The 20,760-nt window shown below is 41.7% G+C and overlaps 1 protein-coding gene across 3 annotated transcripts; it reads right to left on the minus strand.

The window, feature by feature from the left end:
* Nucleotides 1-2,814: 2,814 nt before the first annotated feature.
* LOC114244415 (uncharacterized) lies at nucleotides 2,815-20,738 on the minus strand. 3 transcript variants are annotated; one of them, XM_089731402.1, is made up of 17 exons: nucleotides 20,419-20,738; nucleotides 17,962-18,090; nucleotides 17,695-17,869; nucleotides 17,300-17,338; nucleotides 16,950-17,042; nucleotides 15,788-15,922; nucleotides 15,204-15,345; nucleotides 14,416-14,719; nucleotides 12,928-13,141; nucleotides 11,923-12,053; nucleotides 11,065-11,139; nucleotides 10,360-10,498; nucleotides 9,126-9,235; nucleotides 7,503-7,641; nucleotides 6,132-6,263; nucleotides 5,252-5,452; nucleotides 2,815-4,389 (listed from the first exon to the last, which is right to left on the minus strand). In XM_089731402.1, exons 3-17 carry the CDS (start codon nucleotides 17,818-17,820, stop codon nucleotides 4,234-4,236), a joined length of 2,136 nt encoding a protein of 711 aa, XP_089587528.1. In that variant the 5' UTR covers nucleotides 17,821-17,869; nucleotides 17,962-18,090; nucleotides 20,419-20,738; the 3' UTR covers nucleotides 2,815-4,233. The 3 variants fall into 3 exon arrangements, with proteins under 3 accessions (XP_089587528.1, XP_028032022.2, XP_028032021.2); XM_028176221.2 differs by lacking the exon at nucleotides 17,962-18,090 and having other exon boundaries at nucleotides 14,416-14,716; XM_028176220.2 differs by lacking the exon at nucleotides 17,962-18,090.
* Between the last annotated feature and the right edge of the window lie 22 nt (nucleotides 20,739-20,760).

The following is a 20,760-nucleotide window of genomic DNA, read 5'->3' on the forward strand; positions in this document are numbered from 1 at the left end:
TTTCTATTTCCGCTTATCTTAGTCTGCCAAATGTTAAAATATTAAGATTTTTTACTTTACATATGTATGTACCTACTCGTTATTTCGTTCATCAGTATTTTGATTTTTCGAAGAAACTTTTTGAAGGATACTATCTGGGTAATAGTTTAGTTTAAGACTAATCTGTGATTTTGACATTTGACAGCACTTGCAGACTTTTTGGCGGGAACGCGAGGATTGAAGTTGTGTGATTTGTTTTAATTTGACAATTTAGTGTTTCTTCAGGTTTAAATGTATCGTCATCAACGGTGGTCTATTAACTGTTTAATATGTGTGAAAGTGAACAAATGTGGGAAAATGAAACAAAGCCGCTGGACGTAACTTCTCGGGATCCTACAAAAAGTCCACTGAAAAAGTCTCAATAAATGACCACCATTTTACTGAGATTATATTTAATCCCATATCATCTCATTTCATTTAACTTCACTCCATAATATCATTTTTCATAAAAATAAGAATATAAATTAAAATAAGACTTGACCTAAAGGTCTTAGTTACCAGGTCACCTAATAACTTAAAAAAAGCTCGGAACACATGCAGTACCATGACATGGGGTAAATTGGGATCCTGGGGTAAATTGGGACAAACCTGCGGAAGATTCTCAAAGTACTTGTAGCACGGAATCTACCTAATTTTCTTTAAGGTAATATTTATCAATGTATAGAAGAAAAACCAAGTTAATTATGGAAGTACTAAACATGAGTTAAGTTGGTCCCAAAAATTCGTCAAATTAAATTTAAAATAGTGGTTGAAAAGTGCGTTTTAAAACAGCTTAAAGAACTTTTAAAAAAAGTGATATTATCGTTGTTTTTTCAATAAGATCACAGTTTATATAAGTTTTTAATACACCTGGAAATACCACAACAAACGGTAAGTTGCAATATTCTTATTTTAAATACAATATTTCGACAAAATAAAAAATGTATATTTTTTCCTTTCTTTTTGGGGAAAATTGGGACGTATGTAGGGTAATTTGGAACGAGACTGGAAAAATTAGGGACGAGAAAACACAAAATTGGAACGCCAAAAGACAAAATAGGGATGGCTTGTTAGGGTTGTCACTGATATCTTATAATAGATTTTTTAGCCTATACTATCACTTAATTGCGTGATGTAAAGAAGGTTAATGTGTTTATCAGTTAGTTTATGTAAGTATTATAGGTAAAAGAAAAGTATATATATAATTACTCTTTTTCGCGACATTTACCTTGTAATATCTGCCCGGTCGTATGTTCTTTATAGCAATAAAAAAAATTAAAACTTAAAAGAACTCAAACGAATCAAAACTTTTGTTATTTCAGAATCTATTCACGCATCGAATCATGATTTTGTTAACATTCACAATGAACACACACAAATAAAAACAGGCCTCAGATTTTAAATGTACCATTAATTAAAAATCCGAGATATCCAATTATGAGTGAGTGAATTAATTGAGTTTAGTTATTTCGCTTAGAAAGAATTTCTTTTATTTTTGTTATTATTGGCAGTAATCAGATAAAGCTGTTTTTTTATCTTATTCACCTGATATCTCTCTTGCTCAAAGATTATTTTGAAAATGTTGATTAAATTAAATTGTATTATTGCATTTCCAGTCCTTTTGTTTTCTATTTTTTATTCTATTTTATGATTTTGTTTCAGAGTTGTGATTTTTAAGGAAATTAAATAATAATTTTATAAAATATAACATGCACATACTTTTTTTGATCATTGTATTGTTGATTATCATTCACGTCACATCGCTTCGGAATAGAAACTAGCTTAATTTACACTATGTTGTGTATTGTGCTTAAATTATGGATTGTGCTCATCATTTCGGTCCATATAAATAATTATATGGCACCTACCTATATATCGCAGTACTGCGAGTTGACAACCCTTACAAATATCCCAATTTAACCCTTAACCGTGTCAATTTACCCCGGACGCTGGGTAAATTGGGACGGCCATTATTTTACCGATTATTTCTTTAAAATGAATAATTAAAATAATGTAACGGTTTTTATCACCTAGGTACGTTCAAGACTCAACTTATTTCTTTGGTTGAGCAGTGACTATTTAATTGGAACTATTTTAAAATTCAATCTGAAGGTCGATTTTGTCCCTATTTACCCCATTGTACGGTAATAAATTAAAATTTAAAGTGTATAATACACTATATAATCAAGTTTCATTTTTTCTCTTACATAAGTGTAGTTTTTAAAATTACTCTGTATTTCATTATTTTTATATTTCATTGTATTTTTATTCAATTGTTTTTAACAGACTTCAAAAAAGGAGGAGCTTCTCAATTCGACTCCTCATAACTTTTGACTGAGTGAATCGGTTATGATGATTCTTTTTTTATTAGAAAGCTGACGCTTCCCGTGTGGTCCCATTTTACAATTTAGTGCAGTTCTGATTATGGTATCCGTGAGAAAATAAAATAATATAAGTCTTAAATTTGCTTTAAGTACGTGCGCAACAAACAGATGATTGAACAGATGATCTGCCTATTTCTGCCGTGAACCAGTGATGCGTTTCGGTTTGAAGGGTGGGGTAGCCGTTGTAACTGTACTTGAGACCTTAGAACTTATATCTCAAGGTGGGTGGCGCATTTACGTTGTAGTTGTCTATGGGCTCCAGTACCACTTAACATCAGGTGGGCTGTGAGCTCGTCCACCTATCTAAACAATAAAAAAGAGAAAAAAGAAAATTAGCATACGCGCAATTGAACGTCACCAATCCGTGTTTATTTTGAGGCATTTTGTGATAGATACTTTGATAATGAAACTATTTTTAAATTCAGTCAAATTTTTATTACAATAAATACTGCACTTATATTATTATACATTTACACAATCGCCCATAATATTATGCTGTCCTCTACTGACTATCACTTTTAAAAGGAATTCGATTTACGAACACCCTGCAAAAACACTTTGATAAAACTACACAAAATATTTGTTGTATTTCATTTAAAATCTCTATACTTTAAAAAAAAAAACAAACATCTTTAGTTTACCTGTATTATCAAACTCGGGACCATCAATTGAACCCCGCAATGTACTACAATGGAATTCGTAGTCCATTGCGTAGCGAAAAAACCTCCACATATAAGTCGGCTCGAAGTTTTGCAAAAATCTACTCTTTAAGTACCTACACGCGCTTTCTTAATATGTTGACTTAAACTTTTAAATCAGTCATTATCGACAATATCTTTTTCTGGGTACCGTCGTGAAGACAAAATAAACTTGTAACTATGTGTATCTATGGAGGGGTGAAAAGCTATTTGGTTTAAGCGACATTTTTGCAAATTTACCGGAGATAGATTTAAAGTTTAAATTTTGGAAAAAATAATCACAACAAAAGACATGGCGCAAGTGCAACTTGGTGCAAGTGCAAGAAGTGAAACTTCTTTTGCGGTGTGTAGTATTGTGGTTTTCTTAATTTTTCATCCTTAAATCAAATTTCTCTTGTAATAGGGAACGCTGTGTATAAGAGAAACAACCTAGCTCGCTTTCTCCCTCTCTCCGCGGTCGAGTGGTTCGCGAGACACATTGTCTATTCTCTCAGTCTCGCTCGTCCCAAATTATATCTTTTCTCTCTAGCCGTAACGAATTTGTCTCGAGTTAAATTTAGCTCTTAACGCGCCTAAAGAAGTTTCACTTCCAAAACTTCTTCAGCTATTCGAATGAAACTTAATTGAAGTTCAATTAAAAACATTGAACTGTTGATGCTGATACCGAATAAAACGGACCTTTAATCACAAAGATAGATGTCGCCTAAACGATATAGCTTTTCAGCTCTCGATATCAATTTGAAAATCTGCATTTAAGCATTTGGCTATGACACAAATACCTTTAGGACAGATACGAAAATCGACTTTGACACAATAAATATGCATTTCTAACTAATTATCCAATTTTGATACAACTCAAGCGGCTTCTGCACGAAACGCACCAGTATAAGAAAAAAAAAGAACATTCTAGAACCAAGAACACAAAGTTTCGACACAAAAACACTCACCATCATACAACAACACACTTACGACATTTTCGAGATATGCTTGCATTTAAACAATTTCCGAACAAGAATATTCGGAAGATCTTCTCTTCGTCGTTATTTACACACACACACACTATATCGATTTGAAAGCCTTCTCCATGTTTTTAAGAGGGTTAAAGAGGGGGAGCGGGGGGTTGGGAGGGGCGTTTAATCGGCGAGTGCGTCGTTCTGTCTGTTGGTGCGCGCACGCTTCGGCCACGGCTTCTTCATGTGCACGTGCTCGACGTGCGCGCGCAGCTCGCCGGACGTTGTGAAGCACTTGAGGCACGTGTCGCACTTGTACGGCTTCAGGCCAGTGTGGATCTAGATACACGTGTTCACCGGCTGACTTAACACACTCTCTAGACGAGAGAGGTACAAACATATACCAGTGAAAGGTTTTGAGCCACATTTATTTACTGGCGATAGGACCTCTTGTGAGTCCGCACGGGTAGGTACCACCACCCCACCTATTTCTGCCGTGAAGGAGTAATGCGTTTCGGTTTGAAGGATGGGGCAGCCGTCGTAACTATACTGAGACCTTAGAACTTATATCTCAAGGTGTGTGGCGCATTTACGTTGTAGATGTCTAAGGGTTCCAGTAACCACTTAACACCAGGTGGGGTGTGAGCTCGTCCACATACCTAGGCAATAAAAAAAAATCTTCTCAGTTGATAGTGTTAGCAAATTCACCAGGCTGAGCTCCACGTTATAGAGCCAACCCTAATTACCAGTCGAAAGTCCTTATCCTCGAACACGGAATGGAGTTACCTGTACCGTCCAAACGATGGCCTGAGTGCTCACCATCACCCGCGGACATCACCAACGTCAGGCAGTCAAGCCACTTTTTTTCATACCTAACATAATAACATCCAGGGGTTCTTCTAGATTCACCAAGCTAGTAGGTGAGCTCGCGGGGCTCAAACCTGACGACGTTGCTTACACTGGCCCTAGCAAGAGCCGTGCTTCGCAGAATCTACCACCGGATCGGAAACGCGACCCACTGAGAAGATCCGGCGAGAAATTCAGTGCGCTGTGTCTGTGGGTTAATTTACCCTTCGTCTCAAGCGACAGGTTCGGCGAGAACGATGACCGGTGCTTGAGGTACCTAAAAGCGCCGTTAGTTGATAGTGAGGATCCGAAATGACGCGTCAAGTCACCTAGCGAACTAGCTGCTAGCACTTACGAACATATGGCGTCTCCTGTTGTTGTAGAAGGCGAAATGTTTCCCGCACAGGGGGCACTCGTACGAGGGTCGGGTGGCGCTGTGCACGCGCAGGTGGAACACCAGGTTCGTCTTCTGGGTGAAGCTCTTCGGGCAGCGGTCGCATTTGAAGCGCTTCTCGCCGGTGTGGACCCACATGTGGTCTTTCAGCAGCGCCATGCTCTGGACCAGCAGAAAACGCGGAGGTTTTTTTTTATATGTGGCTTGACGAGCTCACGGCCCAAACTGGTGTTAACTGGTGTCAAGTGGTTACCGGAGCCCATAGACATCTACAACGTAAATGCCGCCACCCACCTTGAGATATGAGTTCTAAGGTCTCAGTACAGTTACAACGGCTGCTTAACCCTTCAAACCTTATACCTAACACCAGGTGGACTGTCAGCTCGTCCAACTGTGTTTTATTTATTTATTGCTTAGATGGGCGAATGAGCTCACGGCCTACCTGATATTAAGTGGTTACCGGAGCCCATAGACATCTACAACGTAAATGCCGTCACCCACCTTGAGATATAAGTTGTAAGGTCTCAGTATAGTTACAACGGCTGCCCCACCCTTCAAACCGAAACGCAATACGTACTTACCAAATGTTCACGATTGACTTCCACGGTCAAGGAATAACATAACATAACGTGTAATAAAAATCATACCCGCAAAATTATGATTTGCGTAATCACTGCTGGTAGGACCTCTTGTGAGTCCGCGCGGGTAGGTACCACCACCCTGCCTGTTTCTGCCGTTTCGGTTCGAAGGGTAAAGTAGCCGTTGTAACCATACTTAGACCTTAGAACTCAATCAAAAATGGACCGGACATTCACATTAAACACAACGGATCAGTGCTCACTTGAAATATCCTCCCGCACTGCTCACACATGCAGGGCGTCTTCATAGCCGGGTACTTGGTCCTGTTCTTATCCGGGTGTGCCCGTCTGAAGTGCTGCGAGTACAGCCTCAGATCCTTCAGCTCTATGCCGCACTGCGAAGACGATGCTTTTTTTCTCCTACCTATACTGATAGCCTTGAGAGGCTATTTCAGCTTCTAACGTGTTGGTGAGCTCACGGGGCTCAAACCGGAGGTGTTGCTAACACTGGCCCTAGCAAGAGCAGTGCTTCGCAGAATCTACCACCGGATCGGAAACGCGACCCACTGAGAAGATCCGGCGAGAAACTCAGTGGGCTGTGTCTGAGGGTGGCGATGCTAGTGAGTCGACCCAGACTTGAGGACCGTTCAAGTATTACATTTACTATTACAAATATTCACCCCCCCCCCTCTCCCCTTGTCAGCAAAAGTCAGCAAAGCTCTGACTCCCCAGTGCTAACGTAAACATTAGTACCGTAGATGGGAGGGAATCGGGACCCTTTCCAAATCCAACACAAATTTTCAATGGTTTTTTTTTTTATAGCTTTGTAGGTTGGATGAGCTCACAGTCCACTTGGTGTTAAGTAGTTACCGGAGCCCATAGCCATCTACAACGTAAATGCGCCACCCACCTTGAGATATAAGTTCCCCTTTTTGTCAAGTGTCTATTCAGTACTGGAACGAACTACCCTCGACGGTAACTCCCGAGAACTATGACATGTCCTTCTTCAAACAAGGCTTGTGGAGAGACCTCGGCAGAGAGCAGGGGCCTCTCTGTGCCCTGACATTGCCGATGTTCATCGGTGACCACTTACACTCCAGCGAGCCATAACGCTCGTCTATACACAAAAAGGCAATAGACAAAAAATATGATAGGGTCCGTTCACACAGACCGGCTCGGAGAGGAGAGCAGATCTTTATCACGTTGGAAACAGAATTTTGAGTAAGTGTAGTAAAGTTTATTTTTGCATGTGCACTTTTTTCGTCATTAAGAATGCCTGAACGCACTGCGTGTGTAATATAATAAGGGGAGCCGATTGCTTTCAGATCTCTTCCAGTCTATGTGAAATAGTTGACGGCTTCCCTCCGGCCAATTCCAAACGTACACGATCCAGTGTGTGTGAAAAGAAAAAAGCGGACCGTGTGAACGGACCCTTATATGTCGGGGTTTTGTCGTCCACGGGTGGGTAGTTCGAATTTTTTTGGATCGTCACCCTTAAACTATGAGTACTATGCAAATAAAATAATAATTCAACTCAGGAGCGTTATGTGAAACGTTTTGAAGACATTAATGTCTTTCATTAAGGTTTGGTCAGATATATCACGCATCCACAGACACGCAAGACCCCCCCGCACCTGCTCGCACGTGACGGGCCCGGCCGCCCCGCGCTCCGCCCCCGCGTCCCGCCCGTGGATGACGGGGCGTCTTTCTATGCGGCGCACGACGCGGTCGCTGCGCTGCGAGACGCTCTGAGAATCGTTCCTTAAGCGATTCCTGGGGACGAACCGTGTGCTTAGTGCGAGTTTTTTAACGTTCTATCGAAAAAGTTAACTCAAATTAATTTACAGTTGGAACAGCGCCCCTAGCGGCAAACGTAGGCAAACGTTCCAACTTCATACACACTTTGAGTAAACTTTTTCGATTTCGAGAACGTTAAAAAACTCGCATTAAGCACACTGAGCTGATACAGATCCGCGATCGAGTTTTAAACGTTCTCGATATCGAAAAAGTAAACACAAACTAGTGTAGAGTTGGAACAGCGCCCGTAGTGACAAACGTTCCAACTGCATATACATAAATTTAAGTTAACTTTTACGCTATCGAGAACGTTAAAAAACTCGCACTAAGCACACTGAGCTGATATAAATTCACGACCACCCTAGCACCCCAACTCCCCTCCCCCCTCAAAGGCAGACGACCGGGGGATCCACTGGAGAATGAGCTTCTAGCAGCGACCTCTGAGTATCACATCAGCTTACTATCTACAAACCCCGCCCCTTGCAGGGACTTGTGATATACTTATTTTATTGTCCTTGTAGGCAGACGAGTATACGGTCCGCCTGATGGTGAGTGGTTACCGTCGCCCATGGACTTCAGCAATGCCAGGGGTAAAGCCAAGCCGCTGCCTACCAAAAACTCCGTAAATGCCGTAAATACTCTCTCATTGATGGTAGGACCTCTTGTGACTACACGGGTGGGTACCACCGCCCCGCCTATTTCTGAGGTGAAGCAGCAATGCGTTTCGGTTTGAAGGGCGGGGCAGCCGTTGTAACTATACTTGGGACCTTAGAACTTATCTCAAGGTGGGTGGCGCATTTACGTCGTAGATTTCTATGGGCTCCAGTGACCACTTAACACCAGGTGGACTGTGAGCTTGTTCACCCATTCAAGCACTAAAAAAAAAATGCATTCCGCGAGGGGTTTTGGAGGGGGAGGAACACTGTTTTGGTTTGAGCGACATTTTTACAACATTACCAGAGGGCCATTTAAAGTCTAAAATTCTAAAAAAAATATCATAACAATAAAAAAAGTTCAGCTATTCTAATGGAGTAAGCTTAATTGAAGTTCAATTAAAAACATCGAACTGTTGATGCTAATACCAAATAAAACGGACCTTTAATAACAAAGATAATTTTCGCTTAGACCGAATTAGCTTTTCACACCTCGATTTAATAAAAATATTTTATTAGTGACGTTACAAACATGACACTTTAAACTTTTTGTGTATATTAGATAAATAGGCAAAGACATTAATAAAGTTACAATGCCAATTTATCTTAAATTACTCAAAAGTTTTGTTTTCTTATTTTTTATTTAGTAACCGTTAACGATTTTTAGTGTTACCAAATTTTCCTTTTTCAAAGTAATTACAATAATACATAAAACTAATTTAGACCTTATGGTTCAATACTTAAGGTAGACTGTCGACGGTCAAATGGAAATCGTAAAAAAAGTAATTTTACATAATATTGACTCACGGGTCGCTGTCTTTGCTGTGTCTCGACGACAACCTCAAATGTCGATCGTAGGCCATTTGAGTCTTGAATTTGACCTCGCATAGCTCACAGAATGGTCCTTCGAGCAGATCCTGTACGCGGAACACAATCTAATTACGCGCTAATTGATAGTGAGACTGTAGCACGGTCCAGTCACCTCAACGCGTCTCAAAGAAGAGGAGGCAAAATTTTTAGCGCGTCACAAAACACATCTTTAGTTATTTTGGACGTCTTATGAGCCCGCACGGGTAGGTACCACCACCCCGTCTATTTCTGTCGTGAAGCAGTAATGCGTTTCGGTTTGAAGGATAGGACAGCCGTTGTACTGTAAAAACTGAGACCTTAGAACTCATAACTTATGGTGGGTGGCGACATTTACGTTGTAGACGTCTGTGTGCTCCGGTAACCACTTAACACCAGGTGGGCCGTGAGCTCGTCCACCTATCTAAGCAATAAAAAAAAATGTCCATGTGTATTTAGGGGGGAAATTTGGATCGTGGTGTGGACTCCATTCCTTTGTTTGGTTATTCTGAGCATACAACATGTATAAACGGGGGGGAAGTACCCGACAATAAAAGTTACACATCGACTCTTAGAATGAGACGATCGGCTAACTTTGGCTTCACAAAGTGCCGTCTCTATCGTACTAAGTACGAACAATCCGACTGGCCGCTGCTGCAACACCAACCAACAAATATCACTGTAGAGTCGTTTCCTTCCAAAGACCCTCTGAGTTTCTCGACGGATCTTTTCAGTGGGTCCCGTTTCCGATCCGGTCTACACCCTGTACAGTACCCGACAATAAATAATGCACATCGTTCATTGCTTAATCGTTGGTAACCTAAGGAGCTATTCCAACTTCGGACTGCTCGGTGAGCTCACGGGACTCAAACCGGAGTGTTGCTAACACTGGCCCTAGCAAGAGCAGTGCTTCGCAGAATCTACCACCGGATAGGAAACGCGACCCACTTAGAAGATCCGGTGAGAAACTCAATAAGCTGTGTCTATGGGTTACTTTACCCTTCGTCTCAAACGACGGGTTCGGCGAGAACGGTGACCGGTGCTTGCGGTACCTAAAAGCACAGTTAATGGATCGGGAGGATCTGTAATGACGTGTAAACTGAGATAGGGTTCGTACGCAGTGTCGGAATCGCCTCAACATTCCGCCCACGCTAAGTCTAAAGGATCTAAAGGGGGCACGTGCGTTCCCACCCACCGGCTTGTCGGCGAGCCTGTGCTTCTTCTTCTTGTGAACGTCGACCCCCTTCTTGCTGACGAACGTGTAGCCGCAAAGCTCGCACACAAAGTCGCACACGTGCTTGATCCTCAAGTGGCCCATGTATGTGGTCAGTTTACTGGGGAAAGCTCTGACGATTAGCGGGGGGACCGCTACTATGGGGACCAGTTCTTTTTAATGTCCGTATTTGGTATTCATTCGTGATCGGACGAGTTGCCGTCGCCCGTAAACATCAGCAAAGCCGAGTTGCTGTCCACCGCTGTATCATTTCCGCTAACCTCGGTCGAGGAAAGAGGCAGTCTTGGGTTCCGGTCTGAAAGGACTGCTCATGCGTGTAATTTTGTGAAGCGAAGTGGCTCCGGTAACCACTTAACGCCAAGTGAGCCGCGAGAGCAGTCCCATACGGTAAAAAAACGATTATGAATGTTTCATTGAATATTACTTGTGGTAGAACCTCTTGTGAGTCCGCACGGGTAGGTACCACCACCCCGCCTGTTTCTGCCGTGAAGCAGTAATGCGTTTCGGTTTGAAGGGCGAGGCAGCCGTTGTAAATATACTGAGACCTTGGAACTCATATATCAAAGTGGGTGGCGCATTTGCGTCGTAGATGTCTATGAACCCGTCCACCCAACTATGCAATAAAATAAAAAAATGCAACACCCTGTACATCAGTTTGATACTCACTCAAATTCACTACAGCAATGCGGACACTGGTATTTGGTGCCGGCGTGCCATTTTTCGTGTTCTCTGGCCACGCCCCTATTTAAAAAAAAGAAAACAAAGTTACGGCCCACGTAATGTCAAGTACGAGAGCCCATGGACATCATCAAGTGAGCACCGAAGCCTACCTGGAGAATCCTGCTCAATAGACCAAGGGGCAAATGTTGAGCTATTGTCAATTCTATTTACAGACAGCCTAGCGTAGGACGCGAATAGGAATTATAGTCCGTCCGCTATGAGACTGCGCGCCTGACGGGTCGCGGTCGACCCATGTACATAAGTTTGACTAAGCGTTGATTTTACTATTTTTTTGAAGTGAAACTTCTTTAGACGCGTTGAGAGTAAAATTTAACTCGCGACAGATCCGTTACGGCTAGAGAGAAAAGATACAATTTAGGACGAGCGAGAGTGAGAAAATAGACAGAGCGTCTCGCGAACTAGTCGACCGTGGAGAGAGGGAGAGGACAAAGGGAGCTAGGTTTTTTTTTATTGCTTGGATGGGTGGACGAGCTCACAGCCCACCTGGTTGTTAAGTGGTTACTGGAGCCCATGGACATTTACAACGTAAACGCACCACCCACCTTGAGATATAAGTTCTAAGGTCTCAAGTATAGTTACAACGGCTGCCCCGCCCTTCAAGCCGAAACGCATTACTGCTTCACGGCAGAAATAGGCAGAGTGGTGGTACCTACCCGTGCGGACTCACAAGAGGTCCTGCCACCAGTAAATAGTTATTTAGTTTAGCGACGATCTATTGTCACTATTTTGCCTGTTCCCGTCATCCCCTTTGCCACATCGATCCCAACGTCGACTTCAATATACCTGTTCCTCGTTGTGAAAGGACACCCTTTGCATATAATTTTCTCCGTATGCTGTCCGGTCAGGTGTTTGCGTAGAGCGCGGCTGGATTTCATCCTGGATTTACATATGAAGCATTCGAAGACGCCACTCACCTGGAGATCAAACAATCCGTCGTGACTATGACGTCACATATCCCCCTCCATGCATCGGGTTTCTCGGTGCTATAGGTCGTGACCTTTACAAAACGCTTTCGTTCTAAGACTATACATAACAGAGAAGTTGATTGGCGCTTATATAACACCCCAAGATCCTGCTATCGTGACAACGAAATCTCAAATCGAAGGAACTGCCGCTAATTCTCCTGGTACGCTTGACGTCTGTCAAAAGTGACAGCTGTCAAAAGAATGCACGCTCCTGTCACTCACTTGGGTCGTGACCTTTACGAAGCGCTTTCGTTCTAAGACTATACATAACAGAGAAGTTTATTGGCGCTTATCTAAGACCCAGGTTCCTGCTATTATAGACACAAAAAAACAAATCGAAGGAACTGCCGCCAATTCCCCTGGTACATTTGACGTCTGTCAAAACTGACAGCTGTCAAAAGCTGCACACACACGTCGCTCGCTGTAGGTCGTGACCTTTACGAAGCACTTTCGTTCTAAGACTACACATAACAGACAAGTTGATTGGCGCTTATCTGACACCAAGATCCGGCTATCTTCTAAACGAAAATCTTAATCGAAGGAACGTACCATCCGGCTTTGGAATGAGCTCCCCTCCACGGTGTTTCCCGAGCACTATGACATATCCTTCTTCAGACGAGGCTCGTGGAGATTACTTAATAGGCAGCGGCTTGGCTCTGCCCCTGGCATTGCTAAGGTCCATGGGCGACAGTAACCACTCACCATCACCATGGGCCGAATGCTCGTATGCCTACACGGGCAATTAAAAAAAAACTGCCGCTAATTCCCCTGGTACGCTTGACGTCTGTCAAAAGTGACAGCTGTCAAGACGCTGCACACTCACGTCGCTGTGCCTCACTGAGTGCGCCTCGAACCTCTCCCTGTTGAGGAAGCCCCTGTAGCACGTGGTGCACTTGTACGGGGCGCTCTTGTAGCTGTTCAGCTCCTGTCTCTTCTCTATCTCCGCTATCTGCTCCTCGTACGTGAGCGAAGTTATCGTGAACAGATTCTCGTCCAGGTCTTGGGTTCGGCGGCGTTTCACGTCCGCCATTTTGAATCTTCGAACAGAGTTTGGAAAACGTTTGTTTTATTGGTTGTACGAGCTCACAGTTCAACTGGTGTTAAGTATTGACCGGAGTTTGTACACATCAACAATGTAAATGCCGCCACCCACCATGAGACATGAGTAAGTCTGTTTTTACAGCACAGCTGTCTCTCCATCTCTCAAACCGGAACGCATTACTGCTTCACGGCAGAAATAGGCAGGGCGGTGGTGACTCCCCATGCGGACTCATGACACGTCCTAACACCAGTAATTACGCAAATTATAATTTTGCGGGTATTATGATTTTTATTATACGTTATGTTATTCCTTCACCGTGGAAGTCAATGGTGAACATTTGTTGAGTACGTATTTCATTAGAAGAATTGGTACCAGCCTGCGGGATTCGAACCTCGACACAGCGACGTCGCCCGATACCAATACACCGGCCGTCTTATACGATGACTTCAACATTGTTTGTAAACGTAACGAAATGTATATCTGTGTGCTTAGTGCGAGTCTTTTAACTTTCTCGATATCGTAAAAGTTAACTCAAATTTGTGTGGAGTTTGGAACGTTTGCCGCTAGGGGCGCTGTTCCGACTGCATACAAATTTGAGTTAACTAATACGCTATCGAGAACGTTAAAAAACTCGCACTAAGCACACTGGACTTGGCATGTGTGACGAAACATATTATATGGATTTTATATGAGAAAAACGACGATATAAGTAAGTGAATAATTAACCCCGGATAATACATAGGTTAGTGATCCGAACGACGCCTGACACGTGTACTATAATAACTTCGACAGTGAGTTTGTTTGTTCGTGATTCCGAGTCGCAACAGATCTACAAATCGACTGGCAATTCGTGAACCAGAGAGTGACAAAATCAAGCAAAAATTACTTCAGTGCTTACTAAAGTAAAAAGTTATGGCAAAAGCACGCGGGTCTGGTTAGTCGTCTGGTTGGTGGGCATGTACCAACTTCGGTCACCGATCCCCGCGAATCCCGCGCGCTCCCCCACACGGGGAACCTTTTAGGAGGTGGGTCGCTCCAACAAATGGTCCCCACCCCGTACCTATTTTTGCCGTGAAGCAGTAATGCGTTTCGGTTTGAAGGGTGGGGCAGCCGTTGTAACTATACTTGAGACCTTAGAACTTATATCTCGAGGTGGGTGGCGCATTTACGTCGTACATGTCTATGGGCTCCAGTAACCACTTACAACCAGTTGGGCTGTGAGCTCGTCCACCCATCTAATCAATAAAAAAATAAAAAAATGCATCTCACCGCTTAGTGACGTTGTCGGGATTGTCGTCTCCGGCTCTCTTCCTGACCCCCTTCTTCTGGACCTTCAATCTCTTTCTCCCCTTTTTCACTTTAGACGACGTCTCTTTGCTGTCACAGTTCGCCACCTTCTCATTCTTATATACTTCGCTCAGAACCTTATCATCGTCGGAGTCGTAGAAGCCGACGTTGTACTCTTCGAAGAATATCTCGTTCGAGGCCTCGTCTTTGATGTGGAGGTCCTCAGCGGCGCTGTCCGCGGACAGCTCGGCTTCTCTGTTCGGTTCCGAGATCACATCCGACCCTGCTGGGGGGAGGTTTGGTGGTCTTTATTGCGTGGCATCGGACGAGCTCTCGGTCCCTTGAGATGTGAGGTCCATCTGTCAAAGACCGTCCCCTACTGTGCTATTCGTTCGCGAACATGAGTTAAGTATATCCTTAGACGTGTGCTCAAAGCGTCTTCTTATTCACCGGAGCCCATTGACCACAACACGTACCGTTTCAATAGTGTCTTCCATGAGAAATGCTCAAGGAATTTTTTGAGGTCGTACCTAGGGACCGCATGCGAACGCGTAAACAAACAGACAATTTTTTTCATATATACTAAAAGATCTCTTGGAGGTATTACCATCCGTCTAGCGTCCTGTCCATTCCTACCGGTTTGAAGAGTGGGACAGCTTACACAAACACAACGGAGACTTGGACCTCGTGTCTTATATGGAGAATCACGTTGCTATATCCTCCCATCACCCTGAAAATCAAGAGGGGACCTGTTCATCCATGCAACGTACCTTCATCTTCTTTGAGCTTCACAACGCTGAAACTCTCGTCCAAGAAGTAATCCAGGCTGTTCGGCTCAAAGGATTTCCGTACCAACGTACTCCTCAATCCATTCTCAACTCTGTTAACGCATAATACGTCTTTTAATGTGACCTATAAGAGAACGTTAAAGGATTAATTCGATATCTTTTAGCGAAATCTGAGGGTAGTTGGCGCAATATCGAAATTCCTGCGAATATCCCAACTCGAAAGACCGCGTAAATTGTCGAGGTTTTTTTTATTGCTTAGTTGGGTGGACGAACTCACAGCCCACCTGGTGTTAAGTGGTTCTTGGGCCCATAGACATCTACAATGTAAATGCGCCACCCACCTTGAAATATAAGTTCTAGGGTCTCAAGTATAGTTACAACGGCTGCCCCGCCCTTCAAACCGAAGCGCATTACTGCTTCACGGCAGAAATAGGCAGGGCAGTGGTACCAACGGTGGTACGGTATAAGTGTTAGGTTTTATTTTCGTTACGGAATTTCTTGATTCGGTCGCCACGCTCGAAGCCCGCGATAAAAGCTATGCAATAGCTTAAAAAATATAAACTTACGTATTTGTTCGCCGCGATTAAGTCCGCGAGCAGCTTTTGACTGCTGAGAGCTTTCCTCTTGAACTTCAGACACGAGGACAGTCTGTGGGCGCACTCCCAGCACAACCTCTTCGGTACTCGATCATCGTCCGTGAACTGTTCAATAACATACGTATCAATTTACGTGTCTAAATGAAAAATAAATAATAGTTTATAAAAAAACTAAATGTTAACGCCTATGAATTTTTAAGGAGCAATGTACAAAATTTTATTTATGTTCACCGACACTATTTTTAAAACACTTCAATTAATGGCCGTGCCAAGCTAACTTGTTCGCAATGTAAAAATCAAGAGAGACCTGTATAAAGAAAATACAAACACAAAATCGATTGTGGAAGTTTTATTGAAGAAACCCAAGCATCGAACACTAAAAAAATACGCGGATTATAGAAAATCCAACCAAAAAAATAGAAAATAAATCTTAATAAATAAAAAATAGTGTAAGAAAAAATGATTTTATTGTAAAAAAAAGCGTGGGTGCTTTTCAGGATATTATCAAAATAACCCTTCTAATCATAAAATATCTGTTCATAAAATATTTATAACTCTTTATACCTTTATTTATTTATAATTTTTTTAGTTGAATTTAACTTTTTTTTTTATTTCTTCTGAATCAGTCGGTATCTTATCCGAGAAATAGGTGATCGGCGCGCCTGGTAGTTTCCGTTCTTGGTCTTGACGCAGACACTTCGGGTCTCAGGGAAACAAAAAATCTGGAAAGCAGTCGACGTCGCCCAAAACACGTCATTTCGGATCCTCCCAATCCATTAACGGTGCTTTTAGGTACCTCAAGCACCGGTCACCGTCCGCGCCGAACCCGTCGCTTGCGACGAAGGCTCGACGAGCGAATTGACCCACAAACACAGCCCACTGAGTTTCTCGCCGGACCTTCTCAGTGGGTCGCATTTCCGATCCGTTACCGCGGTGGTGGATTCTGGGAAGCACTGCTCTTGCTAGGGCTAGTGTTAGCAACACTCCGGTTTGAGCCCCGTGAGCTCACCTACACGTCAAGGAGAAGCTGAAATAGCCTCGGTAGGAAAAAAAACATATTTAATGCCAACTACACGGCGGAGATGTACCTATATAGCTGAATGTGAGTGTGTGCATATATGTATATACTCACAATGTACTCGGTTAGTTGTTCGTATATTTCCTCCAGTTTGCACGCTCCCATGTCGTACAGTTTGCCGCCAATGTTCAAGCATATTCGGCAGACCTTGAATAACAGAAGTGAGCCGATAGAAGGCGATAGTAAAATTTCCCGATTTATCGGGAGATTTTCCCCTATTAGCATTTCAAGTATGGCAACACTAAGTAAAATCAGGCGGAATTATCGTTATTATTGGATAGTGTGCACAACTCGCCTGATGGTGAGTGATCATTGTCACCAGAAGCCGAGTGCAAGTCTGCTTACTATGGCAATAACAAAAAAGGTAAAAGGACTTTTAATGATCTATTAATCAAATGTCTTACATCCGATATATCGGCTCCGTCGCGATCAGCCTCGGAATTCTGTAACAATCATTCAGTATTTATGTTGGCATCAGAAAGGTGACGGCAATTGGCAACACTGCAGAGAATCGGGAAAAAATACAAATTACGAATGGCGTGCGTGGGTAGTTGTTATTCTTCTTGTTTTTATCCCATAGTGTCCCCGGAAGTAATAATGCGTTTCGGTTTGAAGGGTGGGGCAGCCGTTGTAACTATACTGGAGATCTTAGAACTTATATCTCAAGGTGGGTGGCGCATTTACATTGTGGATTTCTATGGGTTGTGAACTTGGCAAGAAAAAAAAAAGGCTAAATTTTCACCATATCATGTGTCACCATTATAATAGGTACGTGTTAAAATCAATCGATCGTTCTTACCAGAGTCACAGGTACAGCACCGTTCTTCACCTTCCTGAGACCGCCTTTAGTGAAATAAAAGTCATCCTTCCAGAAGTGCTCGGAGCAGATAGCGCTGCCGTCTTTGGGCAACCAGCCCTTCTTCATACCTAGAGCATCGATCCAGGCGGCACGGTGGCTTTCATTTTTCGGGAACCTGTATAATGAATACAAATATCGAAGGATTGAGTAGCACCTAGAACGCTCTAGAAGTACAACGCCATCTGTTATCATATAGCGGAAACGCACAATACTAGACTTTTGTGGAATATTCTCGACGATTCTAGGGATTTCGTCTCGATTATAAAAGCGTTGCAGAGATGGCACGCAGTCAATCAGTAATCGGAACTGCTCGAAGCGAAACAGCGAACGGATCACCTGAAGCGAAGCGGAAGAAGCGAATTGAGAGTTTTAAAGTGTTTGTGGAGTGTTTTAAGTGTTCTAAGTGTTGAATATAGTTGAACTTTGGTGGAACATTTATTTATTCTGAACCCAAGCGCGTAACAATATGATTACCGGTAATGGAACGGGCGTGAATAAGCCATACACCAAATATCATTAACTTTTCTTCTTTTCATCCTTCCAAAAGACATCCCCTGGCCGTTAATATTAATTCCCTATTAACTTTAGTATATTCTAAAAATGACAATATTCTATGCAAATTGTATCTGCTAATAATATTTCTCTATAAAGTAGTTAGTCTAACATATATTTGTTTGTGCTGTTCTTAAAATCACAGATTCACGTATGGAAAAACTGATGTTTTTTATTTGTATTTAGTTTTTTTTTTCTCTCTGAACACCTGTCATTTTTGTGCATACTGTGACATTCGCAAAATCAATGCCAAAGGCGTTGGAGCCAAACTTCTATATATAAAAAAATATCATTAACAAAAAATTCAACTGATAATCGAACCCAAGCTAATTTATATGCTGTTACTAACCACTAAGCAGACAAGTAAACCAAAACTCTAGTGACCTACCCATCTAGTGGAGAAAACAGAGTTTTATGAAAATTTGCTTTTATTTTAAAGCACTTGACTTATTTTTGACAATAAACTTCCGTTATGAGATTTTTACTAGATATGCCAGTAATCACGTCATTGTAACTGATAATTAATGAGAGCTCTTTCACTGGTGGTAGGACCTCTTGGGAGTCCGCACGGGTAGGTACCACCACCCCGCCTATTTCCGCCGTGAAGCAGTAATGCGTTTCGGTTCGAAGGGTGGGGTAGCCGTTGTAACTATACTGAGATCTTAGAACTTATATCTCAAGACGACAAGAAGACAAGAAGACTATAATATAAAAAATAAAAAGTTAAAATCCAAAAATTTTAAATTCAACATGCATATAATGTTTTAATCTATATTTATTTAAAATCTTATTAATTATACACAATTTTTTTAAGAGATATTAAAAATACAAAAAACTATATAAAAATATATTACCACTGATGTCGGTGTCTACGACACAAGCCACCAGTGGTTAGGAATCCCCAATGTGAGAAACCTACTCACAATACACACAGTATCGAGGATAATTGCCTTCTATATCAGGCCCCTAATCCAGCTGGATAACGAAAGTTTCTTAAGGTGTTGATCGAAATTTTTTGCTGTCAAACTGTTGTTATTATTTTTATTATCTAGTATCAGTTATGAACAAAATGTGTGACTACCTACCTACTCTGCATTGTCAATAAAAAATTAAAATAAAATAAAACTACTGTATGCGTTTCAATAATTGTAAGTCTGATGAGCAGAGCTGTCACTTAAACCAGTTTGAAGGATGCAATGGCTGTTCCAAAATGCAATAGTGATATCAACCCTGGATTTCAAGGGGAGCTCTCATAGGGAGAGCCATCAGTTAGTCCTTAATCCATAGACTAACTGATTGATGGTCAGTGATTAGTAAGTGATCAGAAAAAGTCAGAACATATCCAAACATTTTGAGCTATATCTTATTTAAGAGAACTGTAGAGCTTCAGAATAAATAATTGACAGTATATTACACTGAGAAATACTGTCTGTCAAATGCAGAGTGAAAAATAGCCTAAATTGTATTCCTTACATCCTCCCTAACATGAGAAGCTCTGTGTTTGCTCAGAACATTTCCACCCATTTCATTCCATGAACATTGGGCACAGACAAACAGACTACTTATTATGTATATTAATTGATACATTCTAAAGGCTATGTTTGGTTAGGCAGTGATAGGAAACTGAAGAGGATAGAGTAATGCGCATTAAATATAGATGCCTCCATTAAACACCAGGTTCTCAAGGCCATTGGCATCCTTCAATTTCATTGCATGTTCAAACTATGAGCAACTAATTCTATATATCCATATTATTCTAAATATATATGAGAGTTTCTTTCAAAGTCCAAACACATTTATTGATTTGTAATATATATAGAGGGCATTTGATTGGAAATTTAAGCACTTTTATAACGTTTTCATGTTTATATTTCGCTAAATCATTACAAACTAGCATTTATTTCGATAAAGCCGGCTTGTTATATTATTTACTATGAGTCAAAAGTAGAATTTAGATAACTGTTAATATGTAACGATAGCGACACCATTTAAAAAGCCCGCAAATTTCTTAAATGCAATATTCCAATATGGCGCTTCTAGTAATTTAATTCTCGAAACAACTAGATGAGACAATTTATTTTCTCGACAATTTTATATAATTATTGAACTTACGTGTGAAATGTGACTGTGTAGTTTTTCGTGTCGGCTTTCGTGTCCGTGGTACAATTAGGCACGCTACAACGCATTTTAAATGAAAAAAATACGATATTTTCCTGTCGCAAAACAAGCGCTGCGTTCGAAACTTTGTAATTTTATTTCGTTTGTAAGTTTTAACGGATCATTTAAATAATGTACATTAAATTGTGGGTTCTCGCATCAAAATTATAGTAGTTTTAATTTATTATTTTGGAAATAATGAGATCGCAATGTTTTGGTTCTCACGAAACGTCAATATTTCTGCTTGAATGATCTGTGTCAACTGCACAGACCTCATACCAAATACTAGAGTAGTCA

Source organism: Bombyx mandarina, chromosome 11 (assembly GCF_030267445.1).
Source record: "Bombyx mandarina strain Sakado chromosome 11, ASM3026744v2".
Lineage (NCBI taxonomy): Eukaryota > Metazoa > Arthropoda > Insecta > Lepidoptera > Bombycidae > Bombyx > Bombyx mandarina.